Source organism: Pygocentrus nattereri, chromosome 5 (genome assembly GCF_015220715.1).
Source record: "Pygocentrus nattereri isolate fPygNat1 chromosome 5, fPygNat1.pri, whole genome shotgun sequence".
Classification (NCBI taxonomy): domain Eukaryota; kingdom Metazoa; phylum Chordata; class Actinopteri; order Characiformes; family Serrasalmidae; genus Pygocentrus; species Pygocentrus nattereri.
Genome location: NC_051215.1, coordinates 23,392,394 through 23,413,376, shown reverse-complemented (window position 1 = coordinate 23,413,376; position 20,983 = coordinate 23,392,394). Strand labels below are relative to the sequence as shown.

General features: G+C 39.2%; 1 protein-coding gene across 7 annotated transcripts in view; it reads right to left on the bottom strand.

The window, feature by feature from the left end:
• Positions 1 to 20,983, bottom strand: part of LOC108425469 (muscular LMNA-interacting protein) — a 109,886-nt gene that overhangs the window by 45,164 nt on the left and 43,739 nt on the right. For all 7 annotated transcript variants that reach the window (XR_001857709.1, XM_017694140.1, XM_017694143.1 and 4 more), the window contains 8 exons: positions 18,954 to 19,070; positions 16,633 to 16,761; positions 13,729 to 15,498; positions 13,338 to 13,409; positions 3,201 to 3,278; positions 3,025 to 3,108; positions 2,855 to 2,914; positions 1,560 to 1,610 (listed from right to left, as the gene is read on the bottom strand). Coding sequence is in view for 6 of the 7 variants with exons in the window: in XM_017694140.1 (XP_017549629.1) it covers positions 1,560 to 1,610; positions 2,855 to 2,914; positions 3,025 to 3,108; positions 3,201 to 3,278; positions 13,338 to 13,409; positions 13,729 to 15,498; positions 16,633 to 16,761; positions 18,954 to 19,070 (2,361 nt within the window). In the remaining variant the exon portion in view is untranslated. The remainder of the gene's footprint in view (positions 1 to 1,559; positions 1,611 to 2,854; positions 2,915 to 3,024; positions 3,109 to 3,200; positions 3,279 to 13,337; positions 13,410 to 13,728; positions 15,499 to 16,632; positions 16,762 to 18,953; positions 19,071 to 20,983) is intronic.

The following is a 20,983-nucleotide window of genomic DNA, read 5'->3' as shown; positions in this document are numbered from 1 at the left end:
TCAGTTTGAACATTAAATATCTTGTCTTTGTAGTGTATTCAATTGAATATAGGTTGAAAAGGATTTGCAAATCATCGTATTCTGTTTTTATTTATGTTTTACACAATGTCCCAACTTCACTGGAATTGGGGTTGTATGTTAAAAATCTATATTTTAAACTACTTTTTTTTACTGTTTTTTGTCATTGTTTTTGCTGTTGTGTTATTTTGCGAAGAAACTTTTGCCTACATTTCATCTATTTAAGGTGTTATATGAATAAAAATGTATTATTAATATTATTATTATTATTATTATTATTATTATTACAGACTGCTATGTCATTATCTATATCCATCCTTCTGAGACACATGTATTAATCAGAAGTCCAACAGGCTCTGTGATTGTGGAAGAGAAATCCATGTTGCCTCTCAATCTGCCTTCACTGCACCAAGTGTGTGGAGTTAGGGTTAGGGTTCATTACAGTGAGCCAAAACACTTCCCTCTCCAACTGTTGGCCTGATTGCTTGTGTTTTAGTGAATTGCTCACAATTTTAGAAGCCCAGACTTAAAATGCTTTAGGTTAGTTCTGACCTGTGATCTAACACTGTTTCTAATACTTTCCTAAACTATGAACTACAACAGATGTTATGATGTCTCATGTCCTGCCAAGCCTGCACCCGAGTATTAATCTCAATAGCCATCTTTCCATGCAGCCTAATAATCCATTAATAAGCCGATTAATAGCTCAATTGGAATAGAATACGTCGATGTAACCGCCTCGATTGGACTAGCTTAGTCCAATTGAGGCCATTCGGAATACAATTTCTATCCGATTGAACAAGATGGATGATCCTATAAATAATCCATTAAACAGAAGAATAATATCCGTGTAAACACCTGTATCTGATTACATTCCCTATCTGAAAGATTGTCTGTTCTCACTCTGACTGGACTCACGTGATGCTGGTTGTCATGGTAACGTTTACTCAAAATGATTCTCCACATATGCGTGTCATTTTGGATCTGATTACTTGTAGTGAGCATATGGAGATTTTCATCAGAGTGTTGAAGAGTGAACATATAAACACCTCAGTCTAAATCTGTAATTGGAATCCAGTGACTGTGGATGTGACACAATTACTACATATGTGCTACATATGAGCGTTCTGACTGGCCACCACTCAGCTCATTTGCATAAAGAAAGAGCAGAGTGAGCAGGAAAATGCAGGTTAATGTATCAGTTGTAAGTATATATCGTCATCTCTTGCCATGTTAGTGTTTTACAACATATTCTATTTCATGTAAATTAAATATTAATGAAAAAAGGTTCTCATATTGCATGACAGCAATGTGTACATCACATGTATGTTGCTCAGTACCCCAAACATAAAGCACCTTCTCACATCCCTGTTTATAATCTCTGCTTTTATTCACAGAAGTCAAGTGTTGGTCCCAGGGTGTAGCTTTTAAGCATCTTCTGACATAAAGCTTTTACAATCAATAATGTGTCAGAGAAGCATCATTAAATGTTCCCGCTTTAGAATAAATAGTTGTATTGCTGATAATAAATGTGAACTTACGTATTTAGTTTCTCGTCCTAATAACCTCGGCGAAGGTGATGATGTTAGTTTCTGTGGGGGTAAAGAAAAAAGACGAGAGTAATTATGCAGAGCCATATGCAAAAAGGGTGAGGTTAATTTACACATTAGTTAGTTAGTTTTACACATTGGGACAACATAAAATATGATCTACCCCACATTTAATGTTCTATTTTTTGCCTGTGTGTTAAACTCTGTAAATGCACAATAATAATGCATTAAAATGGGCAGGTGTATGTTCTTTGTAGAGTCCATGTGTCAAACATAATAGTCAGGCCTGTGGCACAATCCTATTTGACCTGCAAACTTATTTTCATTTCCTATTAATATTAGCCCATTTACCGTGAACTGCACTACAGTTCAATTTTATTCAAAGAGTGACTCAAACAACAGCCAATCAGAGAGTTAGAAGAGTGGAGAAACAGGTGAAGAGATGCACACAAACACCACCTGAACAGCTAAAGCATGGAGACAGAGGAGGTGCATATAAAAGACAGGCAGATAAGAGCCGTTATCATGTTTTATAATGTGTGCATCCAGACGTCAGGTCACTTATTATGTGTGTTATACTTTCTCTTTGCCCCATTGTCTAGTCTGAGCATGCTCATGAAAAAAAGACAAGAAAAGAATTCTGTGACAAACTGATGTTGAGTTTGTGTTGCTCTCCACTTTAGAAATCTGCTAAGACATTAAGTCATGTAGTGACGCCCAGCCTTAGAGGCTGAGTTTGACACCTCTGCTGTACACTCTCAGAAAAAAAGGTATGAAACCGTCACTGGGGAAGTGCCCCTTCTGTCACTCAAGGGTACATCTCAGTACCTTTAGTCAGGGATCATAACTGAACCATCCACGGAAATTCTATGTTCTAAGATGTACTGACTCCACACACCCCGTCTCACCTCCAGGCTTTTATTTTACTCTTCTGTTTTAAAACATTCGGTTATGAAAATGTTCTAATATGAACTTTTCACCTCAAAAAACAAATGTAAGGTACATAATTAAACCTTAAAACCACTACTGTAGCTTTGAGGGAACATTTATACTGTTTGCACCTTGATGAATGAAAAATGTACCTGTACGGAGCCTTTATTTCTAACTGTGTAGAGGATGCGTGAAATTATTTTCACTCAGAAAAATCAATAAATCGTGCCATAGTAAGCTTAGTATATGTGGTCATTTAAAATGCTATATTCAGTTGTACTAGTCAGGCATAATTACACCGAACAGTGCCCAGGGGTGCGCATAATTGTTAATGCTCTAGCCTGCTGATTACGTACCATTGGTGTCTCTGAAGCGGCAGACTTCACAGCAGGTTTGTCAGCAGGGGTTGATTGATGCTGAAAGTATTTTTTCAGTATTAAGGTATTTGTATTGTATTCATAATATATTTATATTATAATGTTTACATTAAATAGTCTTAGGCCTGTGTGACTGAATGATAACTCACTGTGGGGTTCGTGTCCTCTAATACTTCATCAATCACTGCGTACAGCTCTTCAGACTGCTGTCTGAGCTGGGCAGGAGTGCACATCTGAACACAATAAACACAGCTTAGCAGCTCTACAACATTATTGTAGCATCACAGTGTTGAATTGTTAAGCATTCAGTAGTTTCCTGAAATACCTGAGAATGAGGGTCCTCCCATGCATAATTGTCACTTGGGTCCAGAGACTCAGTCTTCTCAACTTCATCATCAATTGCCTGCAATGGAAAGAATAACACTAAGATTATACCTGAAGCTCATGAACACCAGAATACTGCATCCAAAAATGCTGACCTTGCTATCAATGATTAGGACCATCGCTATAAACTAGACATGTTGCCACATGCAAAGTCTAAGTTGAGTCTCGAGTTTCTGAGGTGTTATTCTGAGTAAAGAGTCTATGAGATGTGAGTCTCAGTCAAGAGTCTCTGAGGTGTGATTCTGAGTGGAGAGTTTCTAAGGCGTTAATCTGAATCAAGAGCCTCTGACATGTGAGTCCGAGTCAAGATTCTCTGAGGTATGAGTCCAAGTCGAGAGTCTCTGAAGTGCGAGTCCATGTTAAATATATGAGGTGTGAGTCCAAATGAAGAGTTTCTGAGGTATAAGTTTGAGCCAAGAGTCTCTGAGGTACGAGTCTGAGTCTAGAGTCTCTGAGGTACTATTTCAAGTCGAGAGTTTCTGAGAAACGAGCCCAAGTCAAGAGTTACTGAGGTAAGAGTCTGAATTGAGAGCCTTTGAGGTTTAAGTCTAAGTTGAGAGTCGCTGAGGTACAAAACAAGAGTTTAGGAAGTACAGGTCAGGAGTCTCGGAGGTGTGAGTCTGAAATGAGAGCCTTTGAGGTACATGTCTAAGTCAAGAGTCTCTGTAGTGCGAGTCTGAGTCAAGAGTCTCTAATGTATGAATCTGAGTCGAGAGTCTTTAAGGTATGAGTCCAAGTCTCAAGTCTCTGGGGTACGAGTCTGAGTCTTGAGTCTCTGATCTGCAAGTCTAAGTCAAGGGTTTTTTTCCTTTTTTATGATGTAATTCTTGAACTCAATATGAGTCCGAGCTGAGTCTTGAGTTCCTGGGGTGCCAATCTGAGTCAAGTCTAGATATTTCTTGGTGAGAGTTTCAGTCGAGTCTTGAGGCTCTGAGGTGCTTGTACAAGTTAAGGGTCAAGGCTGATTTGGCAGCTACCAACTGCTGGATCCCAAGCTGAAGAGTGGAAAGCTGCAAATGGAGTTCTGGCTCAGTTTGACAGCTTTAGATCGATATTTACTGTGCTTGGTCTCATTCATTCAAAAAGACCCCTGAGCAAACACCACAGAGCTGCAGTTACTCATTTTCAGTTCCTGCTTCGGGGAATCCCAAAGCTACCTATTCACTACTGTATTTCCTTCATTCCGGGTATGCTTGCACTGAAAATATGAACATAACATACACTATATTGCCAAAAGTATTCGCTCATCTGTCTTCACATGCATATAAACATCCCATTCTGTGACATCCCATTCTTAATCCATAGGGTTTAATATTGGCACACCCTTTGCAGCTGTAACAGTTTAACTTATCTGGGAAGGCTTTCCACAAGGTTTAGGTGTGTTTATGGGAATTTTTGACCATTCTTCCAGATACAAGACCTGATTCGCAGTCTCCACTCCAATTCATCCTCAAGGTGTTCTATTGGGTTGAGGCCAAACTCGCTCATTGGGAGCGTGAAATTGTCCAAAATCTCTTGGTGCTGAAACATCAAGAGTTCCTTTCACTGGAACTAAGGGGCCGACCAAACTCCACCAAACTTTACACTTGGCACAATGCAGTCAGAAAAGTACTGTTTTCCTGGCAACCGCCAAACTCAGACTTGTCCATCGGTTTGCCAGATGGAGAAGTGTGATTTGTCACTCCAGAGAACACGTCTCCACTGCTTTACAGTCCAATGGCGGTGCTTTACACCACTGCATTACACGCTTTGCATTGCGCTTGGTGATGTAAGGCTTGGATACAGCTTCTCAGCCAAGAACATACTCTGTTCTTGAGCTAACCTGAAGGCCACATGAAGTTTGGAGGTCTGTAGTGATTGACTCTGCAGAAAGTTGGCAACCTCTGCGCACTATGCGCCCCAGCATCTGCTGCTCTGTCATTTTACATGACCGACCATTTTCTGGCTGAGTTGCTGTTGTTCCCAATCACTTCCACTTTGTTATAATACCACTGACAGTTGAATGTGGAATATTTAGTCGTGAGGAAATTTCATGACTGGATTTGTTGCACAGGTGGTGTCCAATCACGGTACCACACTAGAATTCACTGAGCTCCTGAGAGCAACCCATTCTTGTTTGTAGAAGCAGTCTGCAGTCCTAGGGGCTTGGTTTTAGACATTTGAGGCATGGAAATGACTGGAACACCAGAATTCAATGATTTCGATGGGTGAGTGAATACCTTTGGCAATATAGTGTAACTAACACACTGCTGTCACTTTTAAAATTACCTTTGGTTAATCATGTAACTAATTTTTGCATTAATAAATGCAGTACTTCATATGATTATGTGTATGTCAATGTTTAAGTTAAAAGACAATAAAACAATTGTTCACAAAAAAATAAAAGATCATTAGTAATAAAATGGGTGTAGTTTAGTTTATATTTGACTTTAAAGAAGAAAAGAACAGAGAACCCTAACTTCACTAGTTTTAATGTATAGTTTAACTAAGACTGTAATAAAAAAACAATTAACAATGTTTTAGGTAATATATTATTCAATGTTATGTAAAAGCCTAGGTCTTAATCCAGTCCTTTAAAAGGACTCAATTGAAAATGTATATATAAATATATCATAAATATATCATAATATAATATCATGGGTGTGTCGATCAGGCTCTTGTTCTTACTCTTAGAGAACCCAGTAAGAAAATAAAATATTCATTATCATCATGCAAATTCAGCAAAAAGGTAAATTTGAATCTTTTTTTGTGTGGAATAGCCCAGTTCTAACAGGCTTAATAATTATCATTATCATTATGGGAATGAGTTCACGCTAATGGATTTCATGGTAATTATCATGCCTGTAATTATCATAGGCTGCATAAGCATGTCTGGGAAAAGGGTTATTTTTACTTGCACTTCAATTCCTTGTTACTGTAGCTCTGCTTCAGCTGTAAAAGTTTCACACAAATAAATGATGTGTGTGATGATGATGATGATGATGATGACACCCTTGCTCTGTCAAAGCTTGAAGACCTTTAAGAAAAAGCCTATATTTATATCTCTGCTGTCAGAGGAAAACCTTGTATTTCTATTTTTGTTGTTTTCCAGTATTTGACATGAGTTGAAAATGCCTCTTACCCTTTACATTGTGTGTAAATTTCATGAGAAACAGGCCACAATAAAAGGCTCAAAATGACTTGGAAAAAATTCTGGTTCCATTGATTTACATTAAAAGTAAAGTAGGTTTTTACCTTCTCCCATAAAGTTACCATTTTGGAGATACAAGGTTTTATTCCGATAACAGCAATATATTATATTAAAAGTATTTACAGTACTGGACACAGAGCTGGTGCCAAATTTAAGCTGATAGTTCTATTTACAGGCTCAATGAAGGATTTCATGGTGTTCGTGAGATTGTTGATAGTGATAGGATGAAGCATAAGAGATTTTGCAACATGTTTTTTCATGCATTTTCATTTGTTTTGAAAACAGTGTTATAGTGTTATTATAAGTCAAAAAGTTGTAAATCATATATAAGAGTTGTGGATGCTTTAGGCAACCCAACTGTTAAGAAAAGCCAATGTGTGCTTTCAACAGAAATCAAACCACCTTGGGAGCCTCAACATTTTATATTCATTTTATTGAAGTTATGTTTTACCATCTTTGCAAAAATATGTCTGAATATGTGCTAATGTACTTGTTTCTTGCATCTCTAGCAGGAAACATTTAATCAAAAGTAGATCAGTTTCTTGTAAAATGTCTCTTAACATTTGATTCTTTTTCTGATACAGATGTTCCTGTTCCACCTTAAATGATGCCTGAGACACCAGAATGTACATGCTGCACCATTTAAGGTGGAACAGGAACATCTGTATCAGAAAAAGAAGCTGAAGAACAGGAAATTGACTTCAGCTTTGCAAATCTTTAGTGTCTCGCTGCAGGTAAAATGTATCAGGAAAAACACCTGGAGTGTTTATTAATGCAAATAAGTCCATTTGTCTCCAGATTAGTGATGTTCATCTTAAATCTCTCTCTTTGTTAGATACTAGCTAGTTAAGGTTCTTGTCCACATTGCTATGGTAACCAGGGGTCTGCATGCCACTCTTCAAGCTTAAAGGGTGAATTAGTAGTTCTACATTAACTCCAGAGTTTAAGACCATTTATTTTTAAACTGTATTGAACGATCAGCAGAGATTTGTTTTATTGTAAAGGAGCCACAACAAAGCTGTTAAAGAGTCGCATGTTGCCGACCCCCAGCAGTAGGCTCACACAGTGGCTTCAGAGACTTCTGATTAGGGATGTTCATTCCGACTAATATTCAGGTCTCCATAAGTGTTAATGAACAAATATTGAGTTAACCTCAAGAAAAAAATAAGCAAAAAAATTAATTCTTAAAAAATTCTCCCATGAAAATTATCAGCACATATAGGAATACATGAGAAAATGTTTTAGTATTCCAAAATAGCCACAGGGAATCAGTACCTGGTAAGAAGACTAAAGGAGGCTGCCTCAGATGAGCTCTCTGATCTGATGACTACAGTTCCATTGACTATGCCTCTGCTTAAAATCAATAAATGACTGGATGAAAGAAAACTGTCTCATTAATAAAGAAAGGCAGAACTTATTGTATTTGGTAGTAAAGAGCAAAGACCTAAGGTCAGTGCTCATCTTGGCACCAGAGGTCTGAGTGCTAAAGATCTGGTCCGAACTCTTGGCGCAATAATTGTTTCACAACTGAATTTCAGGAGCCAAGTAAAAACAATAATGAAGAGCCTTTTACCACGTCAGGAATATATCAAAGTTAAACAATTCCATGTCACAATATTTCATGTCACAGAAAATATAATCTATAGATAATATAATCCATAGATAACATAATCCATAGATAATATAATCCATGCGTATATACTACTGCAATGGGCTTTTTACTGGCCTACCCAAAACCACAGTCAGATACCCATCTAGACTTCAAACAGAGATCCCCTTTTATTTGGTATTTAGCTTATTAAATTGTAAATACTGTTTGACCAGAGGAGGATGGGTCTCCCCTTGTAAATCTTGGTTCCTCCCAAGGCTTGCTCAGTGGGGCATATATGTTGTAACTGAATGTTTTCAAACTTCTGTAAAGCTGCTTTGTGACATCGTTTTACATTGTTGTAAAAAGCACTATACAAATAGACTTGAGTTGAACTGAATACAGCTTATTCAAAATGCAGCTGCTGAGAAATGCCTTTACAATGGTTCAACTGTTGTTCCTATTGGACTTTTAAACCTGATCCCATCACCACCTGTGCAACAAGTCCAGTCATGAAATTTCCTCACTACTAAATATTTCACAGTCAACTGTCAGTGGTATTATAACAAAGTGGAAGCGATTGGGAATGACAGAAAGTCAGCCACGAAGTGGACGACCACATAAAATGACAGAGCAGGGTCAGCGAACGCTGAGGCGTATAGTGCGCAGAGGCCGCCAACTTTCTGCAGAGTCAATCACTACAGATCTCCAAACTTCATGTGGCCTTCAGATTAGCTCAAGAACAACGTAGAGAGCTTCATGGAATGGGTTTCCATGGCCAAGCAGCTGCATCCAAGCCTTACATCACCAAGCACAATACAAACCATCGAATGAAGTGGTGTAAGGCACCGCCACTGGACTCTAGTGTTCTAATTTCGTGCTCCCAACTTTGTGGGAACAGTTTGGGGACGACCCCTTTCTGTTCCAACATGACTGCACACCAGTACACAAAGTAAAGTCCATAAAGACACAGATGAACGTAAGGTTTATTGTCTCTAGAAGTTGACATGTATGTAACTAATACAATGTTGGATGCTGATGACGAGGGCCATCAAGACCCTGTAACTCATCCAGAATGCAGCTGCATGGCTTGCTTTCAATCTCCCCAAGTTCAGTCACTTCACTCCACTGCTTCACTTCACTGGTTTCCTGTAGCTGCATCTGATTTAAAACCCTGATGCCTCCAAAGCCAAAAATGAACCAGCCTCTCCCACCTAATGGAATTTTGCAAAATTTGAACTGTACCTCGAGCCCTTCAAGCTTCAAGTACAGCTCAGCTTGACCCGCCATCCTTCAAGATGCATGAAAGACAAGCATCAGGACTTTTCTCTGTCCTGAAGCCCAGGTGGTGGAACAAACTTCCACTGGCTGTCTGAACAGCAGAGTCTCTCTCAGTCTACAAACATCTCTTAAGTGAGCACTAATAAGTACTTATTGAAAAGTATTATGTATCTAATTATCAACACAGGCTTTTGATTCCAGCAGTATCTAAGCTCAGGACAAACTTCATCTCTAACCGATTTGTAAGTAGCAAAAATACTTTCTCTGAGTGAGTAGAAAAGTGTAAAACAATATAAATACATACTCACAAAACTATTACATTTTACAGCACTGTTAAAATACAGAAATGTTGTTTCATTGAATTCTTAGCCTTGGTCATCTGCCCAAAGCAGTGAAAACATTGAACAGTTAACTGAGCTACTTCCCTAATGCCTACAGAACGGTGCCACATCAAGAATCAAAGGCAAGGAGTTTATCACAGTTTCAGCTCTTGTACACTGTTGCTACACTGTAACTGAGAATTATGTTGACCTTTTCCTCTGATTAGAAAAGTGGAAGTGCCCTGTAGTTTAACTAATGCTGCCTACCTTTTCTTCATGCTGAAAGGTTCATGAATCATGCTGACAAAAAAAATTAATTTGAAAGGTTGAAATAGAGCAGCATTGCATTCCTTAAACCTTGTAATGTGGACAGACTGATGCAAGGAATACACTGATATTAGAATCCAGGGATGTGCAGAATATTTTGACTGAATACTGAATATATTCCCATAAAGGTGTTCTGTAATGCATTCCATTACAATACATTAAAAATAATTTATTCAGAACACATTTAGAATAGACTTAGAGCACATTTTCACAAGGCAAGTGGGGAACACTTTTTTATTCTCACACTGTTCCTCACTCTTATTAGTTGTCAGTTTTCTTCCCATAATTCTTCTAAGTTCTCTTTCATTGTTTTGTGCAGTTCACTGCTGGTCCCGTAGACCCCTGAGCAGGAGTTTGATCATTTCTCAAAAGAGCTTAGCAACTGAGATTAATAACTGATCACATTGATTTATCAGTCTACTCAGGCTTTAGCAGAGCTCAGTACATTTGCACATCCAGCCAAATTGTGATCAAATTGTAAGTCACTCTAGATAAGAGCGTCAATCAAAATGCTGTAAATGGAAATGACAAAATGTTATGAGGTCAGAGTTCCTGAACAACGTTCAGCTTCACAAAATGCAGTCAAACAAATGAACGGTTTAGATGTTTTAGCTATGATCTTCGACATGACTGACACTATGAATGTCACAATGAAAGGAATTGACCTGCAAAAGGCTGGAGAGAGCAAGCTTGGTCAGAAGCTCAGCCCTGATTAGCCTAAGAGCTGTTTACAATCTGCAAACCCAAACTTAACCTGCACTGGAGAAGTTTAGACATGCAGCATTGGTTTCCATGGCGATATAGTCCAGTAAAAAATGATCCAACATTGTGAGACAGAAAATCCAGAATTAGACTGAACTTTAAGCTTAGCTGGCTACAGGCGGAGGCTGGTCTAATAATGTCTGACATCTTAAGTGCACTTCATGTATTTTCTTTCTCTTAAAAATTTGTTCTTCTCTTCAGTTTTCTATCTTTCACCGTGACTTGTGGTAAAGGAACCATACATTTAATGCACAGTATATATTTAATGCATGGAAGGCATTAACTTTGTTTGTGAATGCTCTGTTGGTAAACCAATTCATAAACACTTTGGGTTAGTGTTCCAGAACGAAGTTAAGTCTAATAAATTAAAAGTAAAGGACACCAGGTATTTTCAAATTATGTCAAAAACTGAAAAACAACAAAAATAGAGATACAAGGTTTTCTTCCCACAGTAACGATATATCATTGCTGGGGGGTTGTTGAGAAAGCAGTATATTTGGCTTTGAGAGGATTAACTGTATTAAACTGTCACTGGAGTGGTACCTCGCTTGTCTCTGGGTAGTTTGGGAACATAATAGTGCCATATTCCATGTACCGTGTACCATATATTTAAAAAAAAAATTATTTAAGTTGTATTGATTTGCTTTTAATTGTTTTAAAATATTTGGTTATGAATGGTATAAATATGCATCTCTTTCCTGGGTAAACCTGCCCAGGTACCGAGTTGGACCTTGTTGAATGAAAAATGTACCTTCATGGTACCTTTTTTCAATCGGGGTATAGTTAGATCCTTGGGGTAAGAGGTCCGACCAGATATGGACCAAAAGGCCCCTTAAAAGGCACATTAGGCAATTCATTTCTTTTATATCTAACATAAATATCCTGGAATAGCAAAGGTATCAGCCCAAGCGTATTATTTGCCTAAGAAACCCTGTTTGGAAAAACTGCAGAGGACTTGTTTATTTATACTGACCTCCTGTCAGTCATTTTATAAGACCCTCCCTTGTCCCTCCCCATCTTTATTTCTGATAGCCATTATATTGACATCATTAGCTTTTTCTGAAATTGCTGTTTTAGATGTAAAAATTGTACTCAGTGTGTTTTATTGAGATAAAGAGTAGATTGAGTATTTCAATTTCCTCTAAAGAAAAATAAGCATGATGCCATTCTTTTAACATCTCTCTCTCTCTCTCTCTCTCTCTCTCTCTCTCTATATATATATATATATATATATATATATATATATATATATATATATATATATATATATATATAGAGAGAGAGAGAGAGAGAGAGAGATATACATATACATACACATTCCAGTGTTGCTGAAGTTCATTATTTAACTGTTAGTTTTGCATATCTTCAATTTTGACTCTTGTACCTTTAATGTTGCCTCAGAAATATTATTTACTAGCTAGCTATAGTGATCGATAGCTAGAATTAGCTAACATATTTAGCCCTCTTGCTGGAGGTGAATTTGCTTGCGTTTTGCAGCTCATTGCTGCAGTTCATCCATACATGATCTGTCATGTTCAGTAATCAGTTATCAGTTACACATTAAGTGCTATTGCTTTGCTCTTTCTTTGTTATTGTTTACAAATAATAATTACATTTACATATTAATGTGTAATTAATATAATGACAATAACTATTTAATTAATGAACAAATTATCATTACTATTATTATTATTATTATTGTTGTTGTTGTTGTGGTTCTTGTTGTTATTATAGTATTTTACTGTCAATTGTCCTTCATTAAGACATAAATAAATAGAAATCAATAATATGATATTTTATTGTTGTAGTTCAATTAATAACACAATTATTCATGAAAAATTCAAAGACTAGAAATTACTTGACATATAAATGATACATTCTGTATAACATAGATGACACGCTGATGCAAGATTTACTAGGGAGACTTCTTACCCTAGGCAGTGGGACTTTTTCCCCTGATAGTGGAACAAAATGTCCCTTTAAACATTTTTTTTGCTCTAAAAGCACACCTGTGTGCAGGTTTTACACAATAATATCCTGTGCATGATAAGGTCATTCACAGATATAATTTGGCTTTGTATTGAATTGACACTCTCCTTTTTAGCGATTGACTCTGCAGAAAGTTGGTGACCTCTGCGCACTATGTGCCTCAGCATCCGCTGACCCCACTCTGTCATTTTACATGGCTGACCACTTCGTGGCTGAGTTGCTGGCATTCCCAATCACTTCCACTTTGTTATAATACCACTGACAGTTGACTGTGGAATATTTAGTAGTAGTGAGGAAATTTCACAACTGGAATTGTTGCACAGGCGGTGTCCGATCATGATACCATGCTGGAATTCACTGAGCCCCTGAGAGCCACCCATTCTTTCACTAATGTTTATAGGAGTAGTCTGCAGGTCTAGGTGCTTGGTTTTATATACCTGTGCCCATGGAAGTGATTGGAACACCTGAATTCAATGATTTGGATGGGTGAGTGAATACTTTTGAGAATATAGTGTAGTCAGGGTAATAATTGTACAGTAATCATGAGCACATGTCATTGGCTGTCACTCACTCTAATGATGATTGAAATGTGGTGGTAATCTACTGGTGATAGTCACTCACCTGCTGTTCCTGAAGGAGAACATTTGTGGGAATAGCAGCCAGTGCCTTGTAGGTGGACTTGATCTTGTATGGCTATTAGAAGAAATGGTTGTAATTAATGTGTTTTAGAAAAGAGTAAAAATTTCAAACGGTCTGCATCTGCACCATATCTGTTTTAGCTCCCATGCCACTGAAAGCGAGCTGATCTGAACACCAAACATGCATTTCAAAAAGAATGTAGTGCATAACCCTGCCTGCCTGTTAGTAAGCTGGTGAGGATCATGTTTCCCAGCGATGTGTGCGGCTTTGGTAAAGAAACATGCCAGTCGTAAAAAGAATGCCTGTCTGCTCTCGTGGCCGTTAAGGCATGCAGGTAGCGTGCAGCAATGACATTTGAGAGCATGCATGGTACCTTTCTGCTTTTGCCACCCCTGTCTGTGCTGTCTGGTGTACCATCACGTAGGGATGGGGAGGGTGAGGAACAGAGTGAGTATGAAGGAGATGGAGAGAGCTGGCGGCTGGGGATCACTGGAGAGGGAGACAGGGTGCAGCGGTCTGGAGTTGGGTAGCGCAAGCTTGGTTTGGGAGAGGCAGGAGAGATATCAGGCGTGCAGGCCAGGCGCATGAGGCCCACTGGCCCAGGAGAAGGAGACTGTTTTAGGGCTGGGGACGCTGAGAGAACTCGTTCTAGATCAAGGAGGGCTTTTCTGCCATTTTTCAAGTAGGAACGTGGATTGTCTTCTGCTAGAATTGCGGAAGCTAAGATGTCTTTGGACTGTTGACTTGCAGGTTTGAGGTCAGGGATGGGAGAAGGATTGTGTGGCATGGACTGTTTTCCACATATGAGGTCAGGGATGTGAGAGGGATCATGTGGCATGGACTGTTGTGCAGATTTGAGATCAGGGATGGGAGAGGGATCATGTGGTATCCATCTGGGTTTCAAATCTGAGGGCAGTTCTGCTTTCTTCAGAACGGGAGAGTGTACCTTTGATGTCTGTCCATGTCTTTGACTGGAGGGATCTAAAATGTTATATGGCCCTTTTAAATGCTCTGTAGCTGGGGCTTTGGCATGAGCACATGACTCTGATGAGGGTGCCTGACTCTCTGATCTGCAGCAGGACAGATGGCTTGATTTAGGAGACAGGGACCTTGATGGGGAGAAAGATGAAAAAAGCAAAGAGCTGGGAACTCTGGGCACATGAATCTCTTTAGTGACTGGCTTTGACAGGTGCCCCAGAGAATGTTCAGAAGGAGAGGAACTTGCCAAGATCATTGAGCAGCTATCCTCGGGTGATGGAATAACCCTACTGAGTGCAGAACTTTTATAGTCCGGTGTTGAAGAGATGCTAACTTCACTATGTTTCTTGGATGACATGGAAGGGGTGTTATAGATTATTCTTGGGGACTTTGGTCTTGCATTGTGACTGGGCTCTGTACAAGCCATGATTTTAGAAGCACAATCCTTTGTAGACTCCATGGGGGCTATGGTAGAGGCTGCCGAACAGGCTTTGCAGGAGGACATGCTTGTGGGAGTAATGGGCCAGCAAGGAGAGTAGGGTCTCTGTAAGGCAGGGGAAAGGATTGGCAGCCGGCCCTTCCTCAGGATGGCTGTTAGTAAGGACAACTGGGTAGGCGGAGGCCTGTGACGGGCATGGGAAGACAGTGGGCATGGTGAGGGGGCTTGCTTGTCACAACAGAGTGTTTGCCCTGAGGAGCCCGGCATCTGTACCAGGCTGGAACCTGGGGCAAGTATATGACGCTTGATTCTCAGCACAGATGGAGAGAAGGCTCCTGATCTTACAGAGGAGCATGGTGAGACAGTCCCACTGAAGGGGACAGGGGAATCACTGGGAGATAACATTTGGAGGGCAGACCAGCTCCTGTCCTGCTCCCAGCCCTCAGAGACAATGGACTCCTTAGATGAGGCAATAGACGGGAAAAGGTCCACAGAGCTGGCTGTGCTCAGGACCTCCTCCTCTCTCTGGGGCTCACTGTTTAAAAACTGGCCTGAGCTGACCTCTGCACCCTCAAAAGTATTGTGACAGCCTAGTCGAGAGATGTCGGACTGTTTGTTATCATTTGGCTCCACAATGATAGGTTTGGGGCTTTGGCAACTTATTTCAACATGAGCCATGGCTTGGACAGGGGATGAGGTAAGAGCTGAATTATCAGTAGATTTGAGCTGAGAATAAAAGACACAGGTGAAAAAGATGAAAAACCTTTCCTGAATTTGAATAAATTTTACAATATAAAAGTCCTTTGATGACTACTTCATGTGATATCAAACCATAAAGGGTTTGTTTAAAATGTATTGTCTCTGCTACTTTTCAGTTCACTACCCCAATTATTGCCATTGGACACCAATTATCCTTTCTCTCTTTGTTATCCATCTCATGGCTATTCTCATTCTCTTCATCATTATAAAGATATTTTAAAAAAATATCTATTAGACAACAGCTTTTTTATTAAAAAAAAGATTTAAAAAAAAACAGCTATATCTCTAACGCTGCGTCCCAATTGCGCACTAATACTAATACTAACTAGTGTTTGAGTATGTAGTATGTAGTATAGTCAAAGTTGAGTATACTCAAAAATCCACAATGCATACTTAGAACCAGTTGATTTTTGAGTATAGTAATGATGGACACTGTTGTCCCACAATCCAACAGGAAACAGAAAGGGAGGAGCTTCTCACGTCTGGAAAATTCTGAGAAAATGGTGGATGTCGACATGACAGCAGCTGAGGTGGTAGCAGGACCAGAAATTGTGTATAAATGTGAGTTCATCCCAAATTTGTCAAATATTCTGCAAAAAAACAAATGTGTTATACTTACTAATGTTTTCATTGTTCCTGTAAGAAACTTGTTTATGAATGCAGATTAATTTGTTAGCTAGCCTTCAGAGCCAAACTTGCTATGATGTTCGTTGTGATAGTAATGGTTCGTTACTTCCTGTTTTGAAAATGGTGTAGTATTTTAATATTTTGTGTACTAATCTGTCGAACTCATACTATTAAAAGACCAGTATGCAGTATATACTTTATTGTATTAGTGTTTAGTACACAATTGGGACACACCCTACATAAGACTTTTGTAAAAACTTCTCCTTCCTCTACATTAATTAGCTGATTGCCAAAAGCAGAAGTTCTGATTCTGAAACTTATTTTTCCTTCATTTTGAGTGATCGGCATCTTTCCATTTCAGACTTCTCAGCAAATGTCATTTGGGGACAAGCAATTACACTTTCACAGCGGTTACAGTGTCTGGGGTTTGTACAACCCCTAAGGGTATGAAAACAAAGCAAAATCCAGACTGACCTCAATGTGAGGGTCCTTGCTCATCTCTTGGGGCTCTGTGTCTTCTGAGTCAGTAACATATACAATTTCGGCCTTGTAAACACTTTCATCTGTCATGCTCCCGTCAGATGCCTCAAGGTCTCTTGAAGCCTGTCATCGGGACAGGAAACATTTCTAAGCAACGTAGAATCTGACACGTCAGCCATTCCAGAGTGGACCTCAGTCACAAACTGCTATTTTGAGCACCTCAGCATAAGCAAGGAGGGGAATGCATGCGTGCCTCCCCCCCACCTACACAACTTTTTTTAGTAGAAGGCCTGTCCCTCATGTACTGCACACATGCGAGTGCACATGACACCCTTGTGTAAGAGTTGGATGCTGTTTGCGTGAGAACGGTGCAGAAGCCCTCTGCCCTGCCTGGGACTCCACAAAGAACTAGATTGATACAACTTAAGCCTTTAGTTCTGATATAAACTAGTGAATAATACAATAACTTATAATAAAATAAACTATGATAAAATATCTCAAATACAAATGTAACATGGATTGAAAGTTTAAAATATGAACTTGTGACAGACTAACGTATTAAAAACACAGGAAAAAGTCCCAGGAAACACAGTGTAAAGTGTTATATTAAATAACCAGCAAGGTTTGCATTGATAAAAAACAAGACAGAAATATGATAAAACATAGCTTAGAAATTGTGAGAACTGTCTGCGCATGGCCTAATATTCTAATAAGCACCCCTGACTGATAGCCCTCAGTCCAACCATTCCAGCCTGCTACGCACTTAAAAATGATGCTAAAGAAAATGGTTCTATATAGCACCATGAACACTCAAATAACCGATAACATGATTAAAGGGTTCTTTGCATTATGAAAGCGTTCTTCAGATTGATGGCAAATGTGTTGAACATGATTCTAGCACCGAGAAAGGTTCTTCTATTGTTACAGTGCCAAACTTGTAACAATAGAACAACCCTTTTTGTTGGTATATAGAACCCTTTCAAAAAGGTTCTATGTAGAACCATGTTCAACACATTCTCCATCAATCTAAAGAACCCTTTCATGACACAAAGCACCCTTTATTCATGTAAAGTGTTCTTTGATTGTTCTTGCATCATGAAAGTTCTTTGCATCATGAAAGGGCTCTTCCTTTTTGAAAAGGGTTCCAAATAGTACCCAAAAGGGATCTTCTATTGTTATGATGTCATGGTTGTAATAATACAAGAACCCTTTCTGGTGCTATAAAAAGGTTAAATATAGAACCATATTGAACACATTCTAAATCAGTCTGAAGAACCCTTTCATGATGCAAAGGGTCCCTAATGGGAAGGGTTTTTTGAGTGTTCATGGGTCTATATAGAGCCATTTTCTTTACTAAAGAACCATTGAAGAACCGTCATTTTTAAGTGTGTAGTGAAGCACTGAATGGGCTCTACATATCACGGCTGTCAGAGCAAAACCTTGTATCTCCAAAATGGTAACTTTACAGGAGAAGGAAAAAACTTGCATTACTTTCAATGTCATTTTTGGCCATTTATTTTGGGCCATCCTTTATGAAATTCACACACAGTATAAAGGCCAACATGCATTTTCAAATTATGACAAATAATGAGAATCAACAAAAATGGAGATACAAGGTTTTGTTCCGACAGCAGCGATATACAAGTGGTGTTGTAGACCACAGTGTGTCCTTATATAATGCAACATCTATAAGGTAAGAATAAGGTTTCTTATTCACTTTGCTGCTGGATGTGCATCCAGGGGAAGATGGAGTGGCCAGCAGAAAACAACAGTGCTGAAATGGATGGACAGGTGAGCTTGCGTGATAGCTCAGTTATGCTTTCTAGGTTAGCATTTGCTTGGTTGTTAGCTTTCTCTTGGTAAGTGTCTCTGACACAATCACAGAGGCTGCAGGGGAGCTCAGTTTTGGTAAAGCTGTGTGGGTGGGAGGAGCCATATCAGCTTGTGATTGGTGAAGACACAACTTGTGTACACTTAAGCTAAGATTAGGACCAGTTCACATGAAAAAAGGGTCAAAATCCATCAGCTATTGTGTCAGTGGAACGTTGAAATGTTATTCACAACATGCTTGGCACATATAAATTGTGTGCTTAGAGATTAACCCACTTAGACAGAAAACAAAGATTAGTGTCTTTTAGGACTTTAAGAATGAAAAATGATTAATAAAAAAAGACAGCATATGACATGTAAGGGTTAAAGGGTATCAAAGGCACTGACCAACTGCAGTACGACTATAGTGGAAAAGCATGATGTTTGTGAGGGAAAAAAAGCATATTAAAACATTACATCTGCTTCAGAATGATAGTGCCCCTCACCTGTGGTCTAACTGAGCCCTTTTCCCATGATGATATTACCCTTCTCTCTGTAGGCAGTTTTTTCAGAAGAGGCAGGAAGGTGAAGGACTTCAGCTTAGTTGCAAAAACCATGGAGACCTGCACATAAAAGTATATTGGACTATTATTATGGCAGATTTTTCAAAGCAGATGAATGTAGGATAAAAATCATACATTTTCAATGGCCTCTAAATTAGAAGCAAAAGCATGCCATATGATGAGTCACTCCAGAGCAGAGGACACACATTTTTCTCACTACAATTAAAGCATGTAAAACCAAGGACACTGTTGCATTAGAATTGAGAAATGTAACAGTTTTCCCTGAGCACTTTCCCATTGTGAGTCTCTAAATAAAAAGATTCAGTAATCTTTGTGTTGGGCCTAGTGTAGTCTTCCACTCTCACTGACATAATAATCAAAGGGTTGTGATTATGAGGTGATGCCACAGCTGTACTTCACTATGCCACATCATGATTTTCAGAGACTTTTCTGACATAATTTGAAAATGCCTGTTTTCCTTTACACTGACTGTAAATTTTGTGACAAATGGACCAAAAGAAACAGTTCAAAATGACTTGGAAAAAATGACGCCTGGTTCCATTGACTTTCAATAAAAGTAAAGTAGTTTTGTTCCTTCTCCTGTAAAGTTACCATTTTGGAGATACAAGGTTTTCTTCCGACAACAGTGTAAGTAATATTTACGTGTGTAAACTTGATGTAGTAATAGAAATGAATATAGGTCGTTTTGGCCCATGTTGTGCATTGGAAGGGTAGTTCCAACAGCCGCGATTTCACATCACATGGTTCTTTAAAGCCATCCATGAAAAGGTTGCAACCACATGTGGTTCTCCTATAGCACTGCAACAAAGACTATTTTGGCACCTTTATTTTTAAGGTGGTTCTAAAAAAAGACATGGCTATACTCAAAATCGAAATATCTACAACTATACTCTGTTAGAAATAAAGGTTCTGTTCATTTTTCATTCGTCAAGGTACAAACCATGTAAATGTTCCCTCAAAGCTACAGCAGTGGTTTTTAGGTCTGATTGTGAACCTTAAATCAGTGTTTCCAGGTGAAAAGTTTGTATTTGTATCTTTTCATACCTGAATGTTTTAAAGCAGAACAGTAGAATAAAAGCCTGGAGGTGAGACGGGGTGTGTGGAGTCAGTACAGCTTAGAACACATCATTTCAGTGGATTATGGTTCAATTATGTTCCCTGACTAAAGGTACTGAGATGGAGCCTTGAGGGAAATAACCCCTCTTTTTGGCACCTGTATTTTTAAGACAGTTTCAAAAGGATGCCTATATAGTCTTATATAGCAAAAAGGGTCCTATATAGATCTTTAAAAAGGTCTTTGACTTGTAGCAATAGCAGAATCTTTCTTGTTCTTTTTAAAAGGATTTTTTAAATGTTATTTAAAGAACCACATTTTTCATCTCAGAATAGAACCATTTTATCATAGAAAGAAGAACATTTATTTAAATGGTCATATAATTCCTCTCCATGGATGACCACCTTATCGTGGTGGAGAGGTTTGTGTGCTTGAAGGACCCTAGGAGCTATGTTGTCTGGAGCAAAAGCTCCTGGTAGGGTCTCCCATGGCAAACTGGTCCTAGGTGACAGGCCAGACAAAGTGTGATCCATAAACCACCCGTATGAGGACAACAAAGCAGGATTTGTGTACCCTGCCCGGATCAGGGTTACCGGGGCCCCACCCTGGAGCCAGGCCTGGGGGAGGGGCTCGCCAGCGAGCGTCTGGTGGCCGGGCATTCACTCATGGTGCCCGGCCGGGCCCAGCCCGAAGGAGCTACATGAGTCCCCCCTCCCATCGACCCACCACCGATGGGAGGGGCAGTAGTAGGGGTGCGGTGCATTGTGTATCGAAGTGTCCGAAGGCGTGGGCCTTGGCGTTCTGATCCTCGGTTGCTGAAACTGGCTTTTGGAACTTGGAACGTTACCTCACTGGCGGGAGGAGCTTGAGTTGGTGTGCGAGGTTGAGAGATACCGGC